General features: G+C 43.3%; 2 protein-coding genes across 11 annotated transcripts in view; one reads left to right on the plus strand and one right to left on the minus strand.

Moving 5' to 3' along the window:
* Nucleotides 1-2,289, plus strand: part of PUSL1 (pseudouridine synthase like 1) — a 70,069-nt gene extending 67,780 nt beyond the window's left edge. For 5 of the 9 annotated variants that reach the window (XM_030537461.1, XM_030537460.1, XM_030537462.1 and 2 more), the window contains one exon: nt 13-170. Coding sequence is in view for 4 of the 9 variants with exons in the window: in XM_030537456.1 (XP_030393316.1) it covers nt 183-1,247 (1,065 nt within the window). In the remaining 5 variants the exon portion in view is untranslated. Of the gene's footprint in view, nt 1-12 lie in introns of all 9 variants that reach the window. The other 4 variants (XM_030537456.1, XM_030537458.1, XM_030537457.1 and 1 more) reach the window with 1 other exon arrangement.
* A 153-nt stretch (nt 2,290-2,442) lies between these two features.
* INTS11 (integrator complex subunit 11) lies at nt 2,443-20,792 on the minus strand. 2 transcript variants are annotated; one of them, XM_030537612.1, is made up of 18 exons: nt 20,726-20,792; nt 19,037-19,229; nt 17,859-17,956; nt 16,517-16,590; nt 16,010-16,238; nt 15,000-15,098; nt 14,863-14,897; nt 13,327-13,465; nt 11,390-11,454; nt 10,469-10,658; nt 9,440-9,523; nt 7,978-8,067; nt 7,117-7,279; nt 5,957-6,064; nt 5,206-5,267; nt 4,239-4,381; nt 3,646-3,775; nt 2,443-2,627 (listed from the first exon to the last, which is right to left on the minus strand). In XM_030537612.1, exons 2-18 carry the CDS (start codon nt 19,062-19,064, stop codon nt 2,562-2,564), a joined length of 1,803 nt encoding a protein of 600 aa, XP_030393472.1. In that variant the 5' UTR covers nt 19,065-19,229; nt 20,726-20,792; the 3' UTR covers nt 2,443-2,561. The 2 variants fall into 2 exon arrangements, with proteins under 2 accessions (XP_030393472.1, XP_030393473.1); XM_030537613.1 differs by lacking the exon at nt 20,726-20,792 and adding an exon at nt 20,660-20,701.
* Between the last annotated feature and the right edge of the window lie 26 nt (nt 20,793-20,818).

The following is a 20,818-nucleotide window of genomic DNA, read 5'->3' on the forward strand; positions in this document are numbered from 1 at the left end:
TTTTCTTATTAGGTTTTCCAAGGGTAGACACTTTAGCTGCATTTTAACCAGAGCTGGCTGATGTAACACCACAACTCGAGTTCTCACCCCAGGACAGAGAGCTCCTGGAGCTGCTCATCTTTTGGAAAGAAGAGGATAATCTAGGCTATCCCCACAGAACTTGTTCTCCTGCAGCAGAAAGCATGGCAAACACTTCCTATGCCATGGCAAGGGGACACTCTAATGCAACAATAGTTGATTGTTACGTGGAAGCAGACTTCCAGTACCATCTCTTCACTATCATCTACAGCATTGTCTTTGTACTGGGACTGCTAGAAAATGTCTTGGCTCTCTACCTTTTGACTTGCAAGGTCAAGCACACCTCACACTCCTACATCTACCTCATCAACCTGGCTGTGGCAGATACCTTGTTTGTTTGCATATTGCCCTTTAAAATTCATTACCACCTGAACCAGAACGATTGGATCTTTGGAGACATGGCTTGTAGGATCACTGGGACCTTATACTACATCAACATCTACGTCAGCATTGCCTTCTTCACCTGTATTTGCATGGATCGTTACGTGGCGGTGCTTCACCCCTTCGCCTACATCCGGATCAAAGTCACCCACTACATGATAGTGGTCACAGTCTTTTGGTTCATTGCTGCAAGCATCACAATCCCGCTTATCGTTGGGGGGCCCCTTCACAACAGGGGCACAGGGAACAAGACTGCATGCTTTGAGAACTTCTCGCTGTCCAGCTGGACCCATCGCATGATGCCCTACAATGTCTGTGCCTTGCTGTTCGGCTTTGTCATCCCGTTTGCTGTCATCCTCATCAGCTATCCTCTCATTGCCAAGCGGATCGCCCACACCAGATGCAGCATTCACAAGAAGAAGGCCTTGAGGACCATCTACCTGATCCTGCTCATCTGCATCCTGTGCTTCCTTCCTTATCTCACTCACCTACTCCACTTCCTGATGAGGGTCCAGCTCATCCAAAGTTGCCCGTTTACCAACTTAATTTACAAAATGCGCCGGGTCACTATGGCCCTGGTCAGTTTCAACTGCTGCCTGAACCCCATCCTATACTACTTCACGGCTTCCAGCAAGCCATGGCGTCTCAGCCTCAAGTTCAGATCCAAAACCAAGGTTTATACCATCTGTGACAGAAAATTCAATGACTATCCTTATAAAAGCAAGCCAGCAGCAAGACCACCAACACAGCAATTGAATGAAATGCCTTTTTTAAAACAAGGTCAGTAAGTTATTCACCCACAGGTTACGGGTTCAAATCCAAGTGAACTTTGAGGAGGAGTAGTAATCAGGTGGTGTCAGTCCACTTCCTAGGAGACTAGAGTCTGTTAATTGGCAAGGGTGGGCTCAACAGACAACATGAAGATAACACAGGCACTTCTGCTAATGTGTTTTGTGTATAAATAGGACTTCAGGAGCTGTTGATCCCAACTAAAGTGGGTCAAGAATGTATGGCAGTATTTCCACTTCAATGTTACTTATTAAGCAGTACAAAAACAAAATCCTTTGTTTGGAAAGTGGAAATTAGCCTCCAATGTCAAAGTAAACAGATCAGCTGGCTTTCTATTTTATCTTTGTAGAATAAGAACAATTCCAGTCTGTGTATAGCATGAAATATTAATTATTAATAGTTGACACATTATACATGAATTATCCAAACTAATGGACCTGCATCAGTACAGTTTGGTATACTGATCGCTTGACAGTCATTTCATCATCTGTATCCTTTGACTGCTATTGAGACAGACTGGTGGTCAAGTGTCTAGCACAAAGGACTGGGACTCAAAGGGCTAGGTTCTAATCCCAGTTGCTTTGCAGGACATTGAATCTCTGCCCATGGGATTAGCGGAACACTGAAAGTTAGCTTTGCTTTCTATCAGAGGGATGTTCTTCCTCTTGATAAGAGGCCCCTTGTGGAGTACAGAACCTCAGCTTGTGTTCAGGCTTCTCAGCTATTGTTCACAGTCATGTAAGTAGTTACTTATCCATTACTGCATATGCATAAATATTATGCTTAGTTTGAATCCCTCAGGCCTACTTTTAAGTTGTAACCCCTTGCCAGTGTTCTGTACTATTCCAGCTGAGCCTATGTTCAATGCAAAAGTAACAAGATAATTGAATCATTTTGTTCACAAGCTTCAAAGGTGGCAGAGTGAATTAAAATGCTGTTAAGAGCAGTATCTTTGTGTGCTGTTCGTATGTATGTTGAGAAAGCAAAGTGCTGGCATCAGAATGTTTGTAATATTACAAAAATAAATGTGAATGGAAAGACTTTGAAAATCTCTTACCTTGCTCTACAAGGAACACCAGCTGAAGCTGCTCCAGGTAACTAGATGCAAACAGCTTGCCCAGTAACTGATATTTGGGACTGGCTTTGCCAGTGGGGGTTAGCAGTGCTGCTAAAGCAAAATACTCTACTGCAGGATATTTTACAATAGACATTTTCTTTATTTAAAAAAACAAGTATTTACATGCTCCGGCTCAATGTAAAACAGGTAAACGTGGAAGGCTTCTGAAGTTCCATTGCCCCCATGGCTGCATCACTCAAGCTGTAGTTTGTGGCAGTCCCTTTTTCAACAGCGATGTAAGATAGCTGCCCAGTTCTTCATCCTATAGAGACATCAGAAATAGGTTAGGTGACAAGGGCCCCCTCCACTCTCTCATCAAAAGAGCAGCCTCTGATGTGCTGCCCTAAATAAGCCAGACCCAAAAAACCCTAAAATTAGTACGGTTTCAGAATTGTTTGGCCTGAACCCATTTCTGATAGTTTGGAAGAATAAACTCCCATTTGTCAGAAACAAAGGGGGGCAGGGGCAGGGGAGACTCAGACAACAGCTCTCTCTTTTCTTAAGAGCAAAGAACAGACTATTGATTTTTGCTTTGCTCTCAGGAAAATGTTTCCCTTCTAAAGAAAATCCTTTTGAAACCTACAAAATCTAGGCACTAGAGAACTCTATCCATGAGCTTTTTGCTAGTCAGCAGGGTTGAGCTGTGACTAGCATACATATAAACAGGCTCAACCCCCCTCTGCTACCAGTACTCCACCCATTGCATCATATTTCTGAGGGCCTTCCTTATTTTTGGCTATTTCTAGTATCCTGGCCATTGATTTTAGGGTGGTTGATTTTGTTTCCAGTGCCCACAGCAGGAGCAGACTCAGGAGCCTGGTGCTACTGGAAAGGTAGTTCTATTAGGGGGAAAAGCTTAAGGAGGTGACTCCAGAGAGTTAGCGCTATAGATTTACACCCCAGCTTGCCAGGCACTGTAGAGGGGCTCTGTACTAAAACGTTGTTTCCACATGCTCTAAGGATGCATCTACACTGCAGCTGCGAGGTGAGAGTCCCAGCCCAGACAGACGATCATGCTAGCTCAGCATGAGCTAGTGCACTAAAAATAGCTGTTGCAGCATAGGTGGCAGCTTGGGCATGGTTACACCTCCCGTGTGCTGCTCAGACCAGACTCTTCAAACAAACTCAAAGCTGGAGTAGCTCTTTTCCATACCCTCACTGCAATAACCCACTTCCTCTGGAAACGGATTCTTACAACAGCAACCTCCACCACAGACCCACATTAGAATAGAGCTAACCACAGTCACTTTGTGTGTCTTCAAGGTGACATTTATTCTTACCTGGTATGTCCAGGACACTAGCAAAACTTTGGTTCCTTGGTCCTCTGACTGTGCTGTGGCTTGGATCAGAATGGACTCCACCATGATCGATCCATCAGGTAGATGCTGAACAGAATAATCTTTCAGGACTCTAGGAAGATGGAAGGTACATTATGTAGTCCTGCTCTGTACTGAAGTGAGCGTCTGACTACACAGACCTAACTCCTACAAACAGTGCATCAGTACAGACTCACGGACTCCCCAAAAATGATATTACTACTCCTAGGCCAGAGTGTAAGCCAATACCCACCAGCCAAGGAGGGCAGAACAGGACTTATTCAAAGTCTGCTTATGTCTTTTCATATTCATCATTGGAAAGTCACAGTCCCACAGGGCTTGATTTCTGGCCTGTCTGAAAAGGACAGGCCAGATCCTGAAGTAAAATTCTGGTTCCTATTTGTCTGTGTAAACCAATCCTCAGGGGCTGGGCCAGTGGAATTATCTTCCCCATTTTAGTCACTAGAATTGCTACAAGTAATGTTAATAGGTGACAAGGAAACTAACAGCTGCTCCCAGGGTGGCCAAGCTGTGTAAACAGCCTGTGGCACGCTTACCCCTTAAGGTGATTATAGACTCGAAGCACCATCTCATGCTCCTTGCGAGGATCCTGAATGTGGACACGGCACGTAAAACGCAGCTGATGCTCCCCAAGACCCAGTTCCTTCAGTGCCTGCTCCGGAGAGACCAAGCGGAAGCTCTGCCAAGGGAAGGGAGAAATCCATTAATTGCAGGCTGCTGTTCACACTGCTCCAGAGTCCTTTTTTCATTATTGGTAGCTCTCGACAGAGCTAAACAACAAACACATAGATTTCCTTGGGGCATGGATCCTGCCTTTTTAAATGGCCTAGCAACTAGCTAGATGTATGTGTACACAGATTTATTTATATAAACACCTATCTGTTATACAGTCCCCAAACCTGCCTTCAAGCACAGCTGCTCTATGGATAAAAGTTGGCACAACCCGCCTGTATGACAAGAGTGAGTTAAACTACAACCACAAGGCTATGGATAAGATCTCTTGACCTGGCCCAGAAGGTAAATGCATCCAGTGTGCAGCAGGAGTCCAGGGCATGAGAAAAAGCAGTGGCTTGGTTAACTGTCTCCAGTGTCCTGTTCCAGTACCACGCCTCTGGGTTGGTCTGATCTCTACCAACGTTCGCAGCTTAGAGGCTGGGAATTCTCATACACCTAGATTTCCCTCACAGCCCCACAATACGTTAGAGTGGTCACTGCTTCCAAGAAGCTAGGACTGTGCACAACACCTTTACTGTTAGCTGACACTAACACAGAGGGCACAAGACTTGTACTGGTGACGTGCAAGTCTCTGGGTGTAACCCCCCTTATAAATTAAAAACACTTTTTTGTAAATTTAACACCAATATAAATGCTGGAGATGAAGCAGAGTTTGGGGTGGAGGCTGGCAGCTCACAGACCCATCCCCATGTAATTACCTTGTAACCCCATGAAGGGTCCCAACCCCATTTGAGAATTCCTGTACTAGAGAGTCATCTTTTCACTTACGTTATCCTTCATGATTAATGTCCCATGCATGAGCTTTGGCTTCTTGGAATCTGGTACAAGCCCTAGAGTGGGACCAAACAGAAGAGAGGGGCAAAGTCATTAATGGTGCTTATCTAACACCTTTCATACCAACAGAGTAACACACTTTGGGATCTAACAGACTGCACGGCTATGGTGAGAAGAGGGTCTGAACTGCTATCCCCTCAACTGAAATGCAGTAGGTCTAGTCTATGGTGTTATAACCTGGGCAGAGACCCTTTACAAACAGTGTACTTAAGCCCGTTAGCAACTCCACAGGGATGGGGCAAATCACACTCAGCAACACTGACACACTCTTCTCGATCTTGCAGCACGTCACTTCCTTGCTTTAGACAGAAGGTTGTTTTGTTGTTTTTCTTTGTTTTTGGGAGGGGGTGTTAAAATCAGGTTATCTTGTAATTCCAATGGGGGCAGAACTGGCCCACTGAAGTATGCATTTTTATCCATTAATTCTCTGCAGGGTGCATTAGTGATGAACAGCACAGCAGCCCCATTCTGTATCTCTTGGACTTTCCTGCATGGGGCTTTTAAAAAACAGTGAATACACTCTGAATGGGGATAAACTGGCAGGTGAAATCCAAGTCATTATATGGGAGATCACAGATGTGCCCACAACGTCCCTGTCTCACACATCCATGCACAATCTTACATGCAGCAGTAAAAACAGAAGATGTACTAGAATTGGAGAGTCATTGTTAACTGGTTATATTACCTATGGCCCTCTCTCTCTTCAACAATCCAAGGGAAATGTCCACTGGTATATTGGGGCTGGTGAACAATGTAGTGGTTTCTCCATTTGCCGGCATGTAACAGTTCACATCTGTATTAAAAGCAAACAATACTGGAGAAACATCCATATAGAGCTTCTAGTCCCAAAGGACTTTTTATACAGGAACTGCACTCATGGCTAGAGTGGAACATGGCAGGTGTTTAACAGCAACTCTTTACAACAATTTGGGACAGGAACTAAGGACATTATAGTCAATTGAAACTTGAAGGGGTAATTCAAATAGCCAGTATAGTTGTTCTAAAGGGAATCTTGCCAGGAGACCAGAGTTAACACCCCTAATCGTGGTAAATTCCATGGGACTGTTTGTCACAAGGAGCCACAGCTTCCCCCCCGCCACGGAAGACAGCGCAGATTCCCACAAAGAGAACATCACTACTTATTGAATCACCAGCAACACTTCATGCAGCTGCATGTGTCTCTTCCTTTGGAGAACTCCCACCCAACCTGAGGCTGGGAGAATATGAGAGCTGAAAGGATCACAGGCTGCGGCAGAACTTACATCCATGGTAAGAACACGTTAATGCAAAAGTCACCTGAAACTACTGGGAAAATGCACCCAATGAATAAGCATCTAGAGTGTGATACACAATGGTCTCTTTGCTGATCATTCTCCACCTAGCCTTAAAGTCAGCTGCTTTCAAAAAAGGTTTTTAATTTTCCTCTACTCTTGTTCACTGTAACTTAAGTCTGTAGCATAGAATTGTAAACATGAAAGAACTTTTCCCCACCAGTCTCTGCTGATTTTAGGAGTCCAAGAGGCACAGCTTACAGAAATAAATCCCTGTTATACATGCACACATGCAATAACTCTCCATTTCTTCAACTGCACTGCATCTGATTGGTCTCCAAAGATCATTAAACCTGCAGCAGGCGCTCACTGCAAACCATGCCATCTGGAGAGTCATCCTACCCATTTCCTTCCAGCACAGGGATTTTCAGTACTTCAGCCAATCAAAACATGTTGTTTAACTAGATTTCATGTCCTGGCCAAAGTACATGAACTATAAAAATAATTAATTAATCCTTCCCCCTTCCATTACTAATCCTCCCCACCACCCTCCAGACCCCAACACCTTACATACAAAATTCCTGTTCAATTTTCTGCTTCAGGAACTCCATCTTCTTTGCTTCCCCGTGAACCAGAAGAACATTGCGTGGCTCAGCCTGGCGAATCAGCTGCATTATTCCCTTGGCATCAGCGTGGGCACTAAAGGACATGTATTCTACCTGCATCTTCACCTCCAGCTGCAGGGAGCAAGGGGAAAAGCAAACACAGATCATCCCCCACCACTGCTTGCTCTGCTTGTTCACAACTTACAGGCCACGCAGTAACTAAATCAGAGTCTAAGCATCCACGCCCAACTAGAGAGTGAGCAAGATACCTACATCAGAAAGTGGGACAATTGAGAAAACCAGATCCTTAACTTCAGGGGCAGTTGACAGAAGTCAGCACCGTACAAGGAAAGCAGTTATTACCTTGCAGGATCAGACTTTGTAATTCTGGATACACTACCTGTCTCAGCTTTGCCCCAGGAAAATCACTTTGTAAAGATTTTAATTACCAGCTGCAATGTCCCTTTCAGCAGGAATCTATGTGACAGTTACCTCACTGGGTACAGGTAATTTATGTACTTTTCCATATAGAAGTAAACACTCATTAAAGTCTCTGGGCCCATCTACAATGATTTCAGCGAGGTAAGAGATTTATGGGGCAATTGTTCAGCCACAGCCCCATGTAGTCAAACTCCCAGTAACTGTAGTTGTGGGACCACACATGGAAGGATGGCAGTAAAATGCAATCACTGTCAGCACAACCAAAGGAACTAATTCAGTCACTTTGGCTAAAATGGTACAGCAACACAGGGAGAGATTTTCACCGACAAAGGGCGGAGCAATGTGCAGGTCCCCCTGAAAGTCATCAGTGCCTTTCAAAATTAACTTACTATTTGTCTTCCTTCCATTTCTAGCTTCCGCTGCCCACTCAGGATCTTATGGCCCACAGTTCCTTGCACACAGTAACCTGGCATAATGACCTGGAAGGAATCCAGACAAATACGTAGCATTTGCACACTGAACGGAATTAGAGTAAATTGTTCTCTTAGGACAGAAATAGCTGCACATCCACGTATATAATCCTGATGGCAAGTTTCCACGGTTCCCGACATGTATACCACAGCTCTTTGTTTAGAAGCTACTGAATCTATTCTGTTCAATTGTGCCCCTCAGCATCTTGCATGATAAAGACCTGAGTCTGGCACAAGCATTAAGATTAAATTAAAAGGGCGGCTTCTGTTAAAATCCACATGCTACTAAATAATGGTTATTGCTAGTCATGGGTAAACAGACAGGTTTGAACAGATAAGCACAGCTGAAAGTACATTTCCATAACATAAAATGTTGCACCATGCTTCCTTTGAGTCTACTGCCTACAATGTAACATTTTAATAGTCACAAAAACTGGAGCTAGAAGAACTGTCCCTGTGTCAATTCCTTAGGGAATCCCTCACCCCCTGACTCCAAAGGCCTGGCTATCATTCAGTTTCATGGGATTCCTTCAGAATTAAGGCTTCTTTAAAAAGACCTTCAAAATATTCAGTAAAAAAAAATTTAAAAATGGTTCCACAGTCTCAAACCTGAGGAATGTCACTGTATGGGTTTCAAAAGTCATGGCCAGCCTTTGTGCACAAAATCTCTCAATGGGATATCGATGTCAAGGCCACCAGCGTGGGCTGGGCTTTCAGAGCGTGACTCAGTGAGAAACGCTCAGAGTCCCACAGCTATTTACCAGCAACGATTTTCATAGCCTAGTGTTCCCTTCGTCAAAGTTGACCCACATGGATACTTGGTAAAGTGGCCCCACTGAAATAAATGGACCAGTGCATCCCCACTCATGGATCACAGGCAGCACGTAAGGCGTTAATACTCAACTTTTTCCCCCTAATTGAAGCACAATGTGGTATCTAACACAGGTCAATTGAAGTCTGGAATGTAGACCTGCCATCAGAACTGAATGCGTCATATTCATCCACAATAATTAAACCTTGATTTTGTCATCAAGCTGCATCTGTCCCCCAAAGACACAAAGGGTGAATCCTTGTCCAACAGAGAGAAATCTTGGCCCCACTGAAGCCAATGGCTAAACTTCCACTAATCTCAGAGCCCAGCATTGGACCAAATGCAATGTGCCAGTCATAAAAAGCATTTTTTAATCATGCTTTAAATTAAATAAGGTCAGTCAGTCAGCGGTTTTTGCTAACTAATGACTCATTTACATAACAGCTGATAAAGGAAAGAGACATGCCAAAGACTCTCCTGCCAATATAGGCAGAGTTTATTTCTAAAATGACTGGACTGCAGCCCCGCACATTAATATGAGGCATCATTCAAGCTCACAGAATTTCTTACCATGTTCTTTTCATTCCCTGCCCATTTCCTGAAGATCTGGAGGGACTGTCCAGCATGAAGCATACCTGGGGTTGCAAATACAACCTAGGTTTCAAAAGAAGAGCGTTAGGAGCTGATGCACAGAGATTCATTTTGCCTGATAATCAGAAAACAGGTATCCCAGATTATGGAGAGAGCACATAAGAACAGAACCAGGAAAGTTCCATCCATGAATCTATATAATACCAATTAATATACAATACAGGTTACACTCCTTACAGCTGTGGGGTTGGGGGACAGGGGAAGAAAGGGGAGGCAGAAGTAATTTTTTCAACCTGTGCCTTATTTTCATATAAGATCTCCATAATTTTCCATAAAACAAAATACTTCAAAATTCACATTTCCTTATAAACCCTTCAAGAGTTTTTATTAGCCTGCAGTACCATGATGGTTTCTGAGTGATCTACTGGGAGGTATCTATAATATTTATCTGTTGAAGTCAATAGAAAAAAATTTATTTTTATTTTTTAAAAAGGGTCATTTTCATGAGTTTAAATTAAAGGAATTGGTTATAAGAACTATAGATTGGATCAATGCAGAGGAATGCATTTAACATTCGCCATTTTTAGATTAATTTTCTAATACTTTTAAATTTAATGCACTGGAAGGTAGTTCTTGTAATATGTTTATTCCTTTATTATGTGTAAGACAAAAGCTTCATTATTGCTGCATATGATTGGATTTATTAGTGCAAAAATGTATATTCAACAGGGATTTGGGCTTAGAGTCCCAGGTCTGCCACAGGCTTCCTATGTGACGTTAGGCAAATTACTTAAATCTCTTTGGGCCTCAGTTTCCCATCTGTAAAATGAGGATAACAGTAATTCATTATCTCAGAGAGGTGTTGTGAAAAGTACATGGACAACTGCAAGGAGCTCAGATATTATGTAAATTGTGCAAAATAATTGTCCTTAACCCAGGCAAAACACAGCACTAAAACAGCTCCTATCCATGCTCATCAATCCTATCACATTCTTAACCTTCACCTACCATTGGCCCAGGGTTATCGGCAAAGGCCCTGTCAAATGCCTTGATGTGTTTGAATTCGAACATGTTTCTCTGGACAAAAGTTTTCCGGATCTTCTGATTAGTCCATGTGATGAAGAGCTTGTAGTAGTGATTGGCCTTCTCAGTCAGTCCCATGGAGAAATAAATTGGGGCCTTCAAGTTCATTCTTTCCCTTTGGGGAGAGAGAAGAGTCAGTCAGCCAGTTGTGGTTGCTTAAGTGGGATCCTGGCAAAAACCTCTCAGGCGCTCCCCTTTGTGTGCTCCAGAATCAGCCTAGGGACTTAAGCTTTCTATGCATACACCCACCTGGGGAAATAAGAAGTCAATATCACTGTTATGTCCCATTAATGGTTAGATAATCCAGTTCTCATTGTCAGCTGGTCCAGACTTATCTAATCAATTATGAATGTTAAACATGATGCTCCGGGGTAGAATTAAGAGTAAGGCAGCTTTAGATGATCATGCACATGTTCCAACCCAGACACAGCCTCTCCTTTCTGATCCTTACCACGACAATGTTCATGAAAAAGACTCAATATTTTATTCAGCCTTCCAAAAGAAGTGACTTATCCTGAGCATGGAGAGTTTTGCAAGCCCAGAGGGATGGTATGAAATAAAGGGAACATTTAGATTGAGTGTCTGGGGACAGGGTGAGGCATGACTCAAAAGAGCAAGATATTTTAGAGTACTGTCCAAGTCGTGGAGGAACAAAAGCACTAGAAAATATACTACAGGGAGGAATCCTACACTAGCCAGCATGGGCAGATACAGGCTAGAGACAGAGAGATGAATATAAGACTGTCCATGACAGACAGCACAGAATCCTGGAAAAAATTAGCACTAAGGGTGGGGGGGAGGGGACTAAATACATGTTTTAAGTGGAAAAATTGAGGCTGTTCTTACCAGAAGGTTTCCAGTAAGATGCAGAGTTCCTGGGCACGTCCCAGAGCAAAAACCGGGATAAGAACCTGCAATTAATATGCAGAGTTAGACTGTACTACTGCCAACCACCATGCAAAGATTACGTGCCCCAATGGATGCACATGTGCTCACAATGGATGCACATTCCATTTTGCAGATGAACTCCATGTGTCCTCCTTTCCAACTCTCTGCACGGAGGGCCGATATTTCCCTATTCATCATTTGTTCTTAAGGAGAGGAGACATTGCACATTTACTGAAACAACAGCCTAGGCTCCCTGGATTCTTGCTATATATCAGGGAACATGCTTTATGGAGACTTTGGGAATCACATTATTCTGTTTAGCACTGCAAGGAAGTTTCCAATAAAATACTGTAAATAAAAACAAAGCCACATTTCTGGCATTGTCTATGGAAAATTATATTGTACCAAGCACTTTTCATCTCGACTGCCTAGGCTGCACTGGAGCAGTTATGTCCTACCAGTTACTTTTTTAGCCCTCCAGGGGACAAGACGCATGAGAGTCAAACACAGAACGTACACACAGCTGCCCCCTTGGAGAGTTTTCACACACATCGTTTCACGTCTCTAATATTTTCTTCTGTCAAACTGTTCACTGACGCTTGCTGCCAACTGGCAGGACTGTACATTACACTGATCGGTTTTCCAGATTCAGTGACATCTTCATAGAAATCAGCAGCTCGTTCTAAGAGGAGAGTCTAGGTGGGAGATCCATCTGTATGTCACCTCTGTTCTCAGAGGACTCACTCTTCCCTTCCATAAGCAGTTCCAGATTTCTCCCTCACTGGGAACAGAACAATCAATGAAGTATCTGACCAAAGTCACTAGGGATGAACTAATGCACATTTTAACCAAGACAACACCATTATAACTGTAAACATGCGATTGCCACACCGACTGCACCTCTTATGTTATCAGTAATTAATTTAATCCAAACCTCAGGCACTAAGGGCCACATCCTCATGCACATCAGCATAGTTCCTTTATTTGAGAATCCTGTGACTTAACCATTGGGATCTGGCTCTAAATTATTTGTTTTAATACAGACTTCACATCCACCTTTAAGTAGGACTGCTTTAAGGCACATTTTACTGGGAAAATTCTCTCACTGGCTACAGAAAGTTGTCCTATTAACAGAGCGAGGCAATGGCCAAAATTCTGAATGAGCAAGAAACAAACAAGTGCCTAAGGAAGACCCACAAAATCACGAAAGCCAGCGACAATTAAAAGTTCCATTAAGATGTTCTTGACATTATAAGCACCCGCTATGCGCCACATGCTTTGGTGGTCATGTAGATAAGAGCAATTGTTTATTTCAAATTTAATTATTAAAAAAAATCTGAACAAATAAAAGGGGGAAGCTACATGCAGTACATTCAAGCATTTTAAAAATGTTTCAGAAGGGGATGTAGGTACCTCTTTGTACGTTAATACTTTTCATATTTTTGGGGTTTTACAGCAAAAATCTGCTAAGGGTCTAATTGTGGGGCATGGAATACTGAGATGAGAGCACTAGAAATTATTTCTTCTTAATGGTTAAGAGTAAAGATTTGACAGATAAGTCATCTAAATTTAGAAACAGACTAAGACTAGTTTAGAGCACAAAATGCATATGCCTGTGTCTCAGGCACTACTTTTTCTATAACTATGAACTGCAGAGAGTTAAGATTGTAACCCTGGCATTTCCTTTCCACCAGAAAAACAAAAGCACACATTTAATACCATGCCCCTTCTAGCATAGGTTAGCAATAAAACCAACCACCAACTTTGCTTGGTGGAGCAACAGCACGGTCATCAGGCTGTGTAAGATGTCAGCTCAAATATTAGCAATAACACAGCCCTACTGACCCACCAGATGCCCCTGCTTTCTACAGACTGGAAAATGCCCCATATCATACCTTCCCTCCTCTCTCTACACTTTCATGGACCTTCTTCAGGAAGTCCCTCTCTCTGCAGCGTTTGGAGTCTCTGATAGTTGTGGCATAGGTGGATTCGCTGATTAATAAATCCGGACGACACTTATCAATCCAGGCAGCTCTAAAACAAAACAGAGAGAGACCATCTAATAGATAATATATAGCATTTTAATATAGGGATAATGATGTTCCTTATCCATCTTTTATAGATGGGGAAACTGAGGCCCAGAAATCACAGAATCATAGGACTGGAAGGGACCTTGAGGGGTCATCTAGTTCAGTCCCTGCACTCATGGCAGGACTAAGTATTATCTAGACCATCCCTGACGGGGGTTTGTCTAACCTGCTTTTAAAAATCTCCAACGATGGAGATTCCACAACTTCACTAAGCAATTTATTCCAGTGCTTAACTACCCTGACAGTTAGAAAGTTTTTCCTAATGTTCAATCTAAACCTCCCTTGCTGCAATTTAAATCCACTGCATCTTGTCCTATCCTCTGAGGTTAAGAAAAAACATTTTTCTTCCTCCTCCTTGTAACAACCTTTTACATACTTGAAACTGTTATGCGCCCTCTCAGTTTTCTCTTTTCCAGACTAAACAAAAGACTAAACAAACCCAATTTTTTCAATCCTCCCTCATAGGTCATGCTTTCTAGACCTTTAATCATTTTTGTTGCCCATCTCTGGACTCTCTCCAATTTGTCCACGTTTCCTGAAATGTGGCACCCAGAACTGGACACAATACTCCAGTTGAGGCCTAATCAGCGTGGAGTAGAGCGGAAGAATTACTTCTCGTGTCTTGCTTACAACACTCCTGCTAATACATCCCAGAATGATGTTTGCCTTTTTTGCAGCAGTGTTACATTGTTGACTCATTTAGCTTGTGGTCCACTATGACCCCCAGATCCCTTTTTGCAGAACTCCTTCCTAGCCAGTCATTTCCCATTTTGTATGTGTGTAACTGATGGTTCCTTCCTAAATGGAGCACTTCGCATTTGTCCTTATTCAATTTCATCCTGTTTACTTCAGACCATTTCTCCAGATCACTGTGCAGTGACTTGTTCAAGGTCACAAAGGAAGTCAGTAGCAGAGCCAAGAATCCAAACTTCATTGGACCATACTGTGTAACTGTCTCTTGCTAAATGAACCCAGTCCACAATATGGAGACTAACACTACAGATTTTTGAGACACAAGTTGTCATTTACTTGCTGAAGACTAATTTAAGAGGTTATATTTTAATAAAGATCACGAACATTTAAAATCTTTCATACACATTAAAATCCTTCTCCTTTAGCACCGATACAACATTTATTATTGCAAGTAATAAAATACAACATACCTCACTGCAAATGTATAGCTTTTCCCAACAAAGAAGGCACTAAGTGACTGAGTCTCTTATCCAAGAACAAAGAATCAACACTAATAAACTCCTGTACATTAACAGGAGTTGCAGGTTAAGATCTCCCATGTATGGATCGCACACATTAAAATTCACAGTCTCTCTGCTTCCTACTTACCCTAAGTGTCTATCTGGCGTCATGTTATAATCACCCTAGTGGAAGAAAAGAAAACCCATTTACTACCTGAAAGATAACTGGACACATACCATACAAAGGAGATGTATAGGTCTATAAATATTTATCCGTATACTTACAGTATATACCACAGACTCAGAACCAACTTTAATCTGGAACATGGCTGCTCCCAGCACATGGCCGGCATAGTACGCCTTGATTTCCAGCTCATCATCTACCTACATAGACAAAACCATATAGCCAATTTTAGACATCGCTCTCAGCGGTTAAAGAGAATTCATGAATTGGGAATTATGAGCACTGCTGGCAGCTGATTTTATTACTCTGTTTCTTCACTGCTAATTTTCTGATCCCTTCCCAAATACAATTGTGCTCTTTCCACCTCATGTGTTTGAGAGGCAGCATCCTCTGTACCCAAAGTCACACTCCCGCTAGAGGAAACCACAGGGCAGAACCAACTTCCAGTGCAGTACTACCCTGAACAAAGAAGGGATCTGATTACCCCCAAAGTGCCTCAGAAAACAGACTGCAAGACAAATGCACTAGCTCCTGAGATGCTTCCACAGCAGCGGCTAAAAGGACTCTGGGTAATCTGTCTCACCTTCTTCCTATTTTGTATTGTGTCTCTGCCTCCCTGCGTTCTCATTTCTGCCCCTCCACCCTGGTCTCTTGCTTGTTTTTCTTTTTTCCTTTTATATGCACTTTGTTTTTTCCCCCACCTATTTCTGGTCTTTGCTAGGTAAGGAACAACCACCCTCTACCTCCTTTATACATGGAAGGGCTGCAGAGGAAATTGACTAGGATTACCCCTTTTCCTTCTGTATCAAGCTCCCTAGAGCACATGGCTGGCTGCAAAGGGAAACTGACAAGAAACACAGTATTTTTTTTTTTTACAAGTTTAAAGTGAAAGTGCTTCTTAGCTTGGGCAGGAGTAGGAGGAGAGGGATTAAGATTCCTGGGCTCCTTTCCCTGTTCTGCCACTGACTCACTGTCTGACCTTGGGCACATCACTTAACCTTTTTTGTAGCTCAGGCACGACAGAAGTGCAGCAATGGACCCTGTTCCCTCCTCTTCAACAGTCTGACGGATTTATTCTGAGAGTTCCCTGCCCTGGGGCGAGTCATTTTACCTGAACTGTCTGGTGAAGATGGACAGCTACCACTTTTTTCATACAATCTTTAATCATTTGGGAAGTGAAGAAGTTGGTCTCCCCTTTCTTATCCACAGTAATTTTCCTGTAATCCTCCAGCAGGATGGGGCAGATGGCCTTGGTGGGGTGCGTCATGTATATAGGTCCATCATAGCCAACCATTTCGCTGAAATATGGTAAAGCTCCACAGTGGTCCAAATGAAAATGGCTGTGAAGAAACATCCAAAATGAAAGATATGACCCACAGGCACTTAGCTAGCTATTTATAGCTGTCACCTAATACACAGATCTTGTGAATGCACATTAGTTCATGTAAAACACAGAGATCCTTGCATGAAGCAGAAGTGCAATCTAATCTTTGCGGTACAGAACTGCAAGCCATTAAGGGTGACTAGTTTACTAATGTAGGAGGCGAAAGTGGAAGAATTATTTTCCAGTGCTTTCCTTTTCTGTATCTGAATTTAAAACGGCAGGAAGTTTTCTTACCTGATAATTACACAGTCTAGAAAGTCAGTCAGTCTTCCATTCTGGGTAATGTATGAAAAATCAGGAAAGCGTCTCTAAAAGACACAAAATCAGGTTATCAAATATTAAACAAAGCTGGTTACTGAATTCAAAACATTACATTAAACAAATGTCAGCCGACCATGTAGCATTAGGAATGCACTGTGATCTTATTACAGGGCAGAACTCCAGCGGGACAACAGGGAATGCTGGTGTCACTAATAAGATGGATCGCTACAGGCTAAACCCCATAAAAGAGATGAATGCAGAGAGTGCCAAGAAGGAGGAGGAGAAAACTGCCAATGGGAGGGTTTATTTTGACATTGCAAATAAGTAATTAAATTATTGTCAAAGAAGAAAGATAGCTAATCCATTTTAACTCTTCACAGAGTTCTGCTATAGCTGGTAGTTTGCTCTGTACTGTGTTTTATGAGTTTTGTTATCTGCACACAAGACTTAAGCTTACTCCTCTCTATTAGAAGCCATCAACGTTCAGGTATTGTGAGCCAAAACAACAGAGTCAGGGGGAAAACCACCACATTGCATCACTCTCTATCCAGCAAAGCGTACATGCTGCAGGTGTTGGTTTGGGTCCCATCATCGATCAACTGGCTGGTAACAAAGCTCATCTCAGTACCAAACTAATGATGGGTTTTACGTTTGAAGCACACAGGAAGCCTCCTGCCACATAAAGCAGGAGTTCTCAAATGGGGGGGTCGGGATCCCTCAGGGGGCTGCGAGGTTATTTCACGGGGGTTTGCAAGTTGTCAGCCTCCACCGCAAACCCCGCTTTGCCTCCAGCATTTATAATGGTGTTAAATATATCAAGAAGTGTTTTTAATGTGGGGGGAGTTGCACTCAGAGGCTTGGTATGTGAAAGGAGTCACCAGCACAAAAGTTTGAGAACCCCTGACAAAGTGCAATGACGTTGAAATGCCGCATTCATTGCCCTGCTGAGCGCAGCCCACATAACACCTTGGGGCTGGTAGGTGGAACTACAGAACACACACATATATGGGGAAGAGGGGAGTCCCTACACAGGAACTCAGAATTTGCTAGAGGGGATACTGGTCCATCAAACGTGGTACTATACTCCAGCAGCGGTTAATACCTAAGGTTTCAGAGGAAAGTGAGCCCTCACCTAAGAGTGCACCAAAACATCGTGCTGGATTCTTCAAACAATTTCTAAATGAAGCTTGGTACAGCTGGCCAAGTAGGTTATGTAGCTAAGGCACCCACAGAACCAGAAGCAATACTGGAAAAGGCCGGGCAGATAAATCTTAAAGAATCGGCACACAGCATTCGGTCTTTCTGCCATACTTACATCATCATTATAGCCCATGTGCATCCCACAGTCTAGCATGACATTTTTCCCTGCAATAGACACAAGGATGCAGCTCCGGCCCACATCCTGGCCAGCCCCTGGAGCAAGAGACAAACAAAGGTAGCTGCATCACATGTCTATATAATAATCTCTTAAAACTTTATAAAGATATAAACATTTGAAGCTCTGGGAAAACACTGGCTAGATAAACTTCAACATCCCTATTAAGTAGGCAAGTATCATCCTCATTTTAGAAAGGAGGAAACTCGGGCTCAGACAAGGGAAATGACTTGCCCAATGGCACACAAGAAATCATTGGCAGCGCTGGATTAGAAATCTAAACCCTCTCCTATAGTCACTCCTCTATGCCACAGTGTCTCATCTTTTGGTAAAAGTGCAGCTCTCCATTTAGCACCTGGCTTGTCAGTTTCAGACCAAAAGACATATCTTAGCAAAAAGCATTTCTGCTGATATATTTAAGGAGATACCATCAAACAGTTTTTCACTAAAACGGCTATCATCTTTCAGGAACATCCTCTGTATGCAGACTACACACAGAAACATAGCTATACAAAGTAACAGCAGCTATTTTTGAATTTGTGTACTCCACAGAACAATGTCCCCCACTAGTCCTATAGCAGTGTTAAATAAGCTAACATTCTGCACACGTTGTGCTAATACGTATGCTGAAACAAAACCACGCAGGAAACAAGAGGCTCACAGCATAATCCAGCTTCAGTAAAAACATTTTTGGGGTGGGCAGAAAACAGTGTTTGCCAAATTCAAAAGGACAAGAGGAAATAATAATATTATGCACTTATCTATGTGGCAGCTTATAAATATTAATTAATTGATTAATTAATCCTTTCAACATCCAAAAGCAAGGTTAGCAACATCTCTTTCCATCTTCATGTTTGCAAAGCAAGAATAAGATCACGTATAGAGAGGAGTCAAATCTGAATGCTGCATGCTAGTTACATAAATGTAATATAATAACATGTAAGTGCAAGACCATAACAAGCTATTCTATGCTAAAACATGGAAAGAGGCATGAACCTTTTGCTATGTGTACTGTAGTTATTGTTAATTAATTTTAATTCCTTTAGGGCTATGTCACAGCATCCAAACCTTTTCTACTTTTCTATCTATTTCAGTTCCATTTTGTGGTTTAAACTTACCCAAGGGAGTGACTTTTATTTCAGGCATTTTAAGCCGAGAAGAACTTTTTGAACCTTAGCCGTATAGCAGGCTATTTCAGAGATACCATAACTGGGTACTGAAAACAAGAGAAGATCTAGCCTTTCTTCAAACCACTGATCTGTTTATTTACTAATATCACAGAGAAGAGTTCAGCTGGGGCTCCATGGCTTCCTAGAGGGAGACAAGAATACGGACAAGAAAAAGGTCAGATAACTCAGCACATTATTAGTGTCATCTAAAAATGCATGCCTGTTCTCAATATTGTCACGGCTTAGGTTCTGCAAAAACAAACTGGCTTCCTTGACCCTAACGTTATTACAGTATTTTATAGTCACTCAGTCCAGGTCTGACTGGGCCATGGACTCGGTCCTTAGAGGGATTCTACCTAGGTGAGAGGGGATGCACATTGGCATGGCTGTATGTGGGAAGCCTTATTGCTGCTGATCCTGCTGTACAGAGGAATCCTCGCAGCACAGGATCAACGGCCGCCACTCCACCGTTGACACTGCTTCCACCTCTCGCCGAGCTGGAGTTCAGCAGCCGAGGGGAAAGCAATCGGGGATCGATTTATTGCATCTACACTACATGCGATAAATCGATCCCCGATAGATCGATCGCTACCCGCCGATCTGGCAGGTAGTGTAGACGTACCCAGACAAACTCTCTATTACAGCCTTGATTTTGCAGTCTAAGTTGGTGTTAAAAAATTAAGACTGTCATCCTCTGCATCCCTTTCCCAATGCAAATTGCTATTAGATCAAAGATGAGAATGAATTTAGTTCAATTAACTTCTAAGCTTGGAAATAACAAAACACCTTAAATTATCTGAATGCAATAGCACATTCTTTAGCTCTGCTTCTCGGATTCCGGAGCAGTCCATATTTTATAAATCATTATGGGAAGTTGTAAGGTTGCATTATCACCCCCGTCGATGGGAAAATTTTCATCAAAACAAAAAAAAGTTATTTAAGTCAAAATCAAAATATTTACAAAAAGTTGTCATTTTTGACATTTTAAAAAAACAAAGTGTTTTAATAAAGTCAAAATATCCTGAAACAACATAAAAACATCCCTTTTTCCCCAGAATATAAAGTTTTGATTGTTTTGTTTCAAAAGAACTTTTAGGAACAAAATTTTATTTATATAAAAACCATTTTAAGTTTTAAAAGGCTGGGATCTGAAAAAGGGATCAAAACAAAATGTCCCAGTTAGCCGCAGCACAACGCCCCCCGCTCCTCCCCAACTCTCTTCCCCCCCCCCCCGCACGGCGCCCCCGGCCCCTCCCCAACTCTCTTCCCCCCCCCCGCACGGCGCCCCCGGCCCCTCCCCAACTCTCTTCCCCCCCCCCCCCGCACGGCGCCCCTCCCCAACTCTCTTCCCCCCCCCCCGCACGGCGCCCCTCCCCAACTCTCTCCCCCCCCCCCACGGCGCCCCCGGCCCCTCGCCAACTCTTCCCCCCCCCGCACAGCGCCCCTCGCCAACTCTCCTCCCCCCCCGCACAGCGCCCCTCGCCAACTCTCCCCCCCCGCACGGCGCCCCGGCCCCTCCCCCACTCTCTCCTCCCCCACTCTTCCCCCCCCGCACGGCGCCCCCTACTCAACACTGGAACGGCCCCGCCCAGCACGGGGCCCGCTCACTCCCCGCCCGCGGCTCCCAAACAGACTCACGTTGCTATCGCTTCTGGCAAGCCCGCTCCCCGGGGGCATCTGCGCATGCGCGACAGCAATAGCTAAGCCCCGTCCGCTGGTTTGGGGGGGCGG

The sequence above is a fragment of the Gopherus evgoodei genome, chromosome 18 (assembly GCF_007399415.2).
Source record: "Gopherus evgoodei ecotype Sinaloan lineage chromosome 18, rGopEvg1_v1.p, whole genome shotgun sequence".
NCBI lineage: Eukaryota > Metazoa > Chordata > Testudines > Testudinidae > Gopherus > Gopherus evgoodei.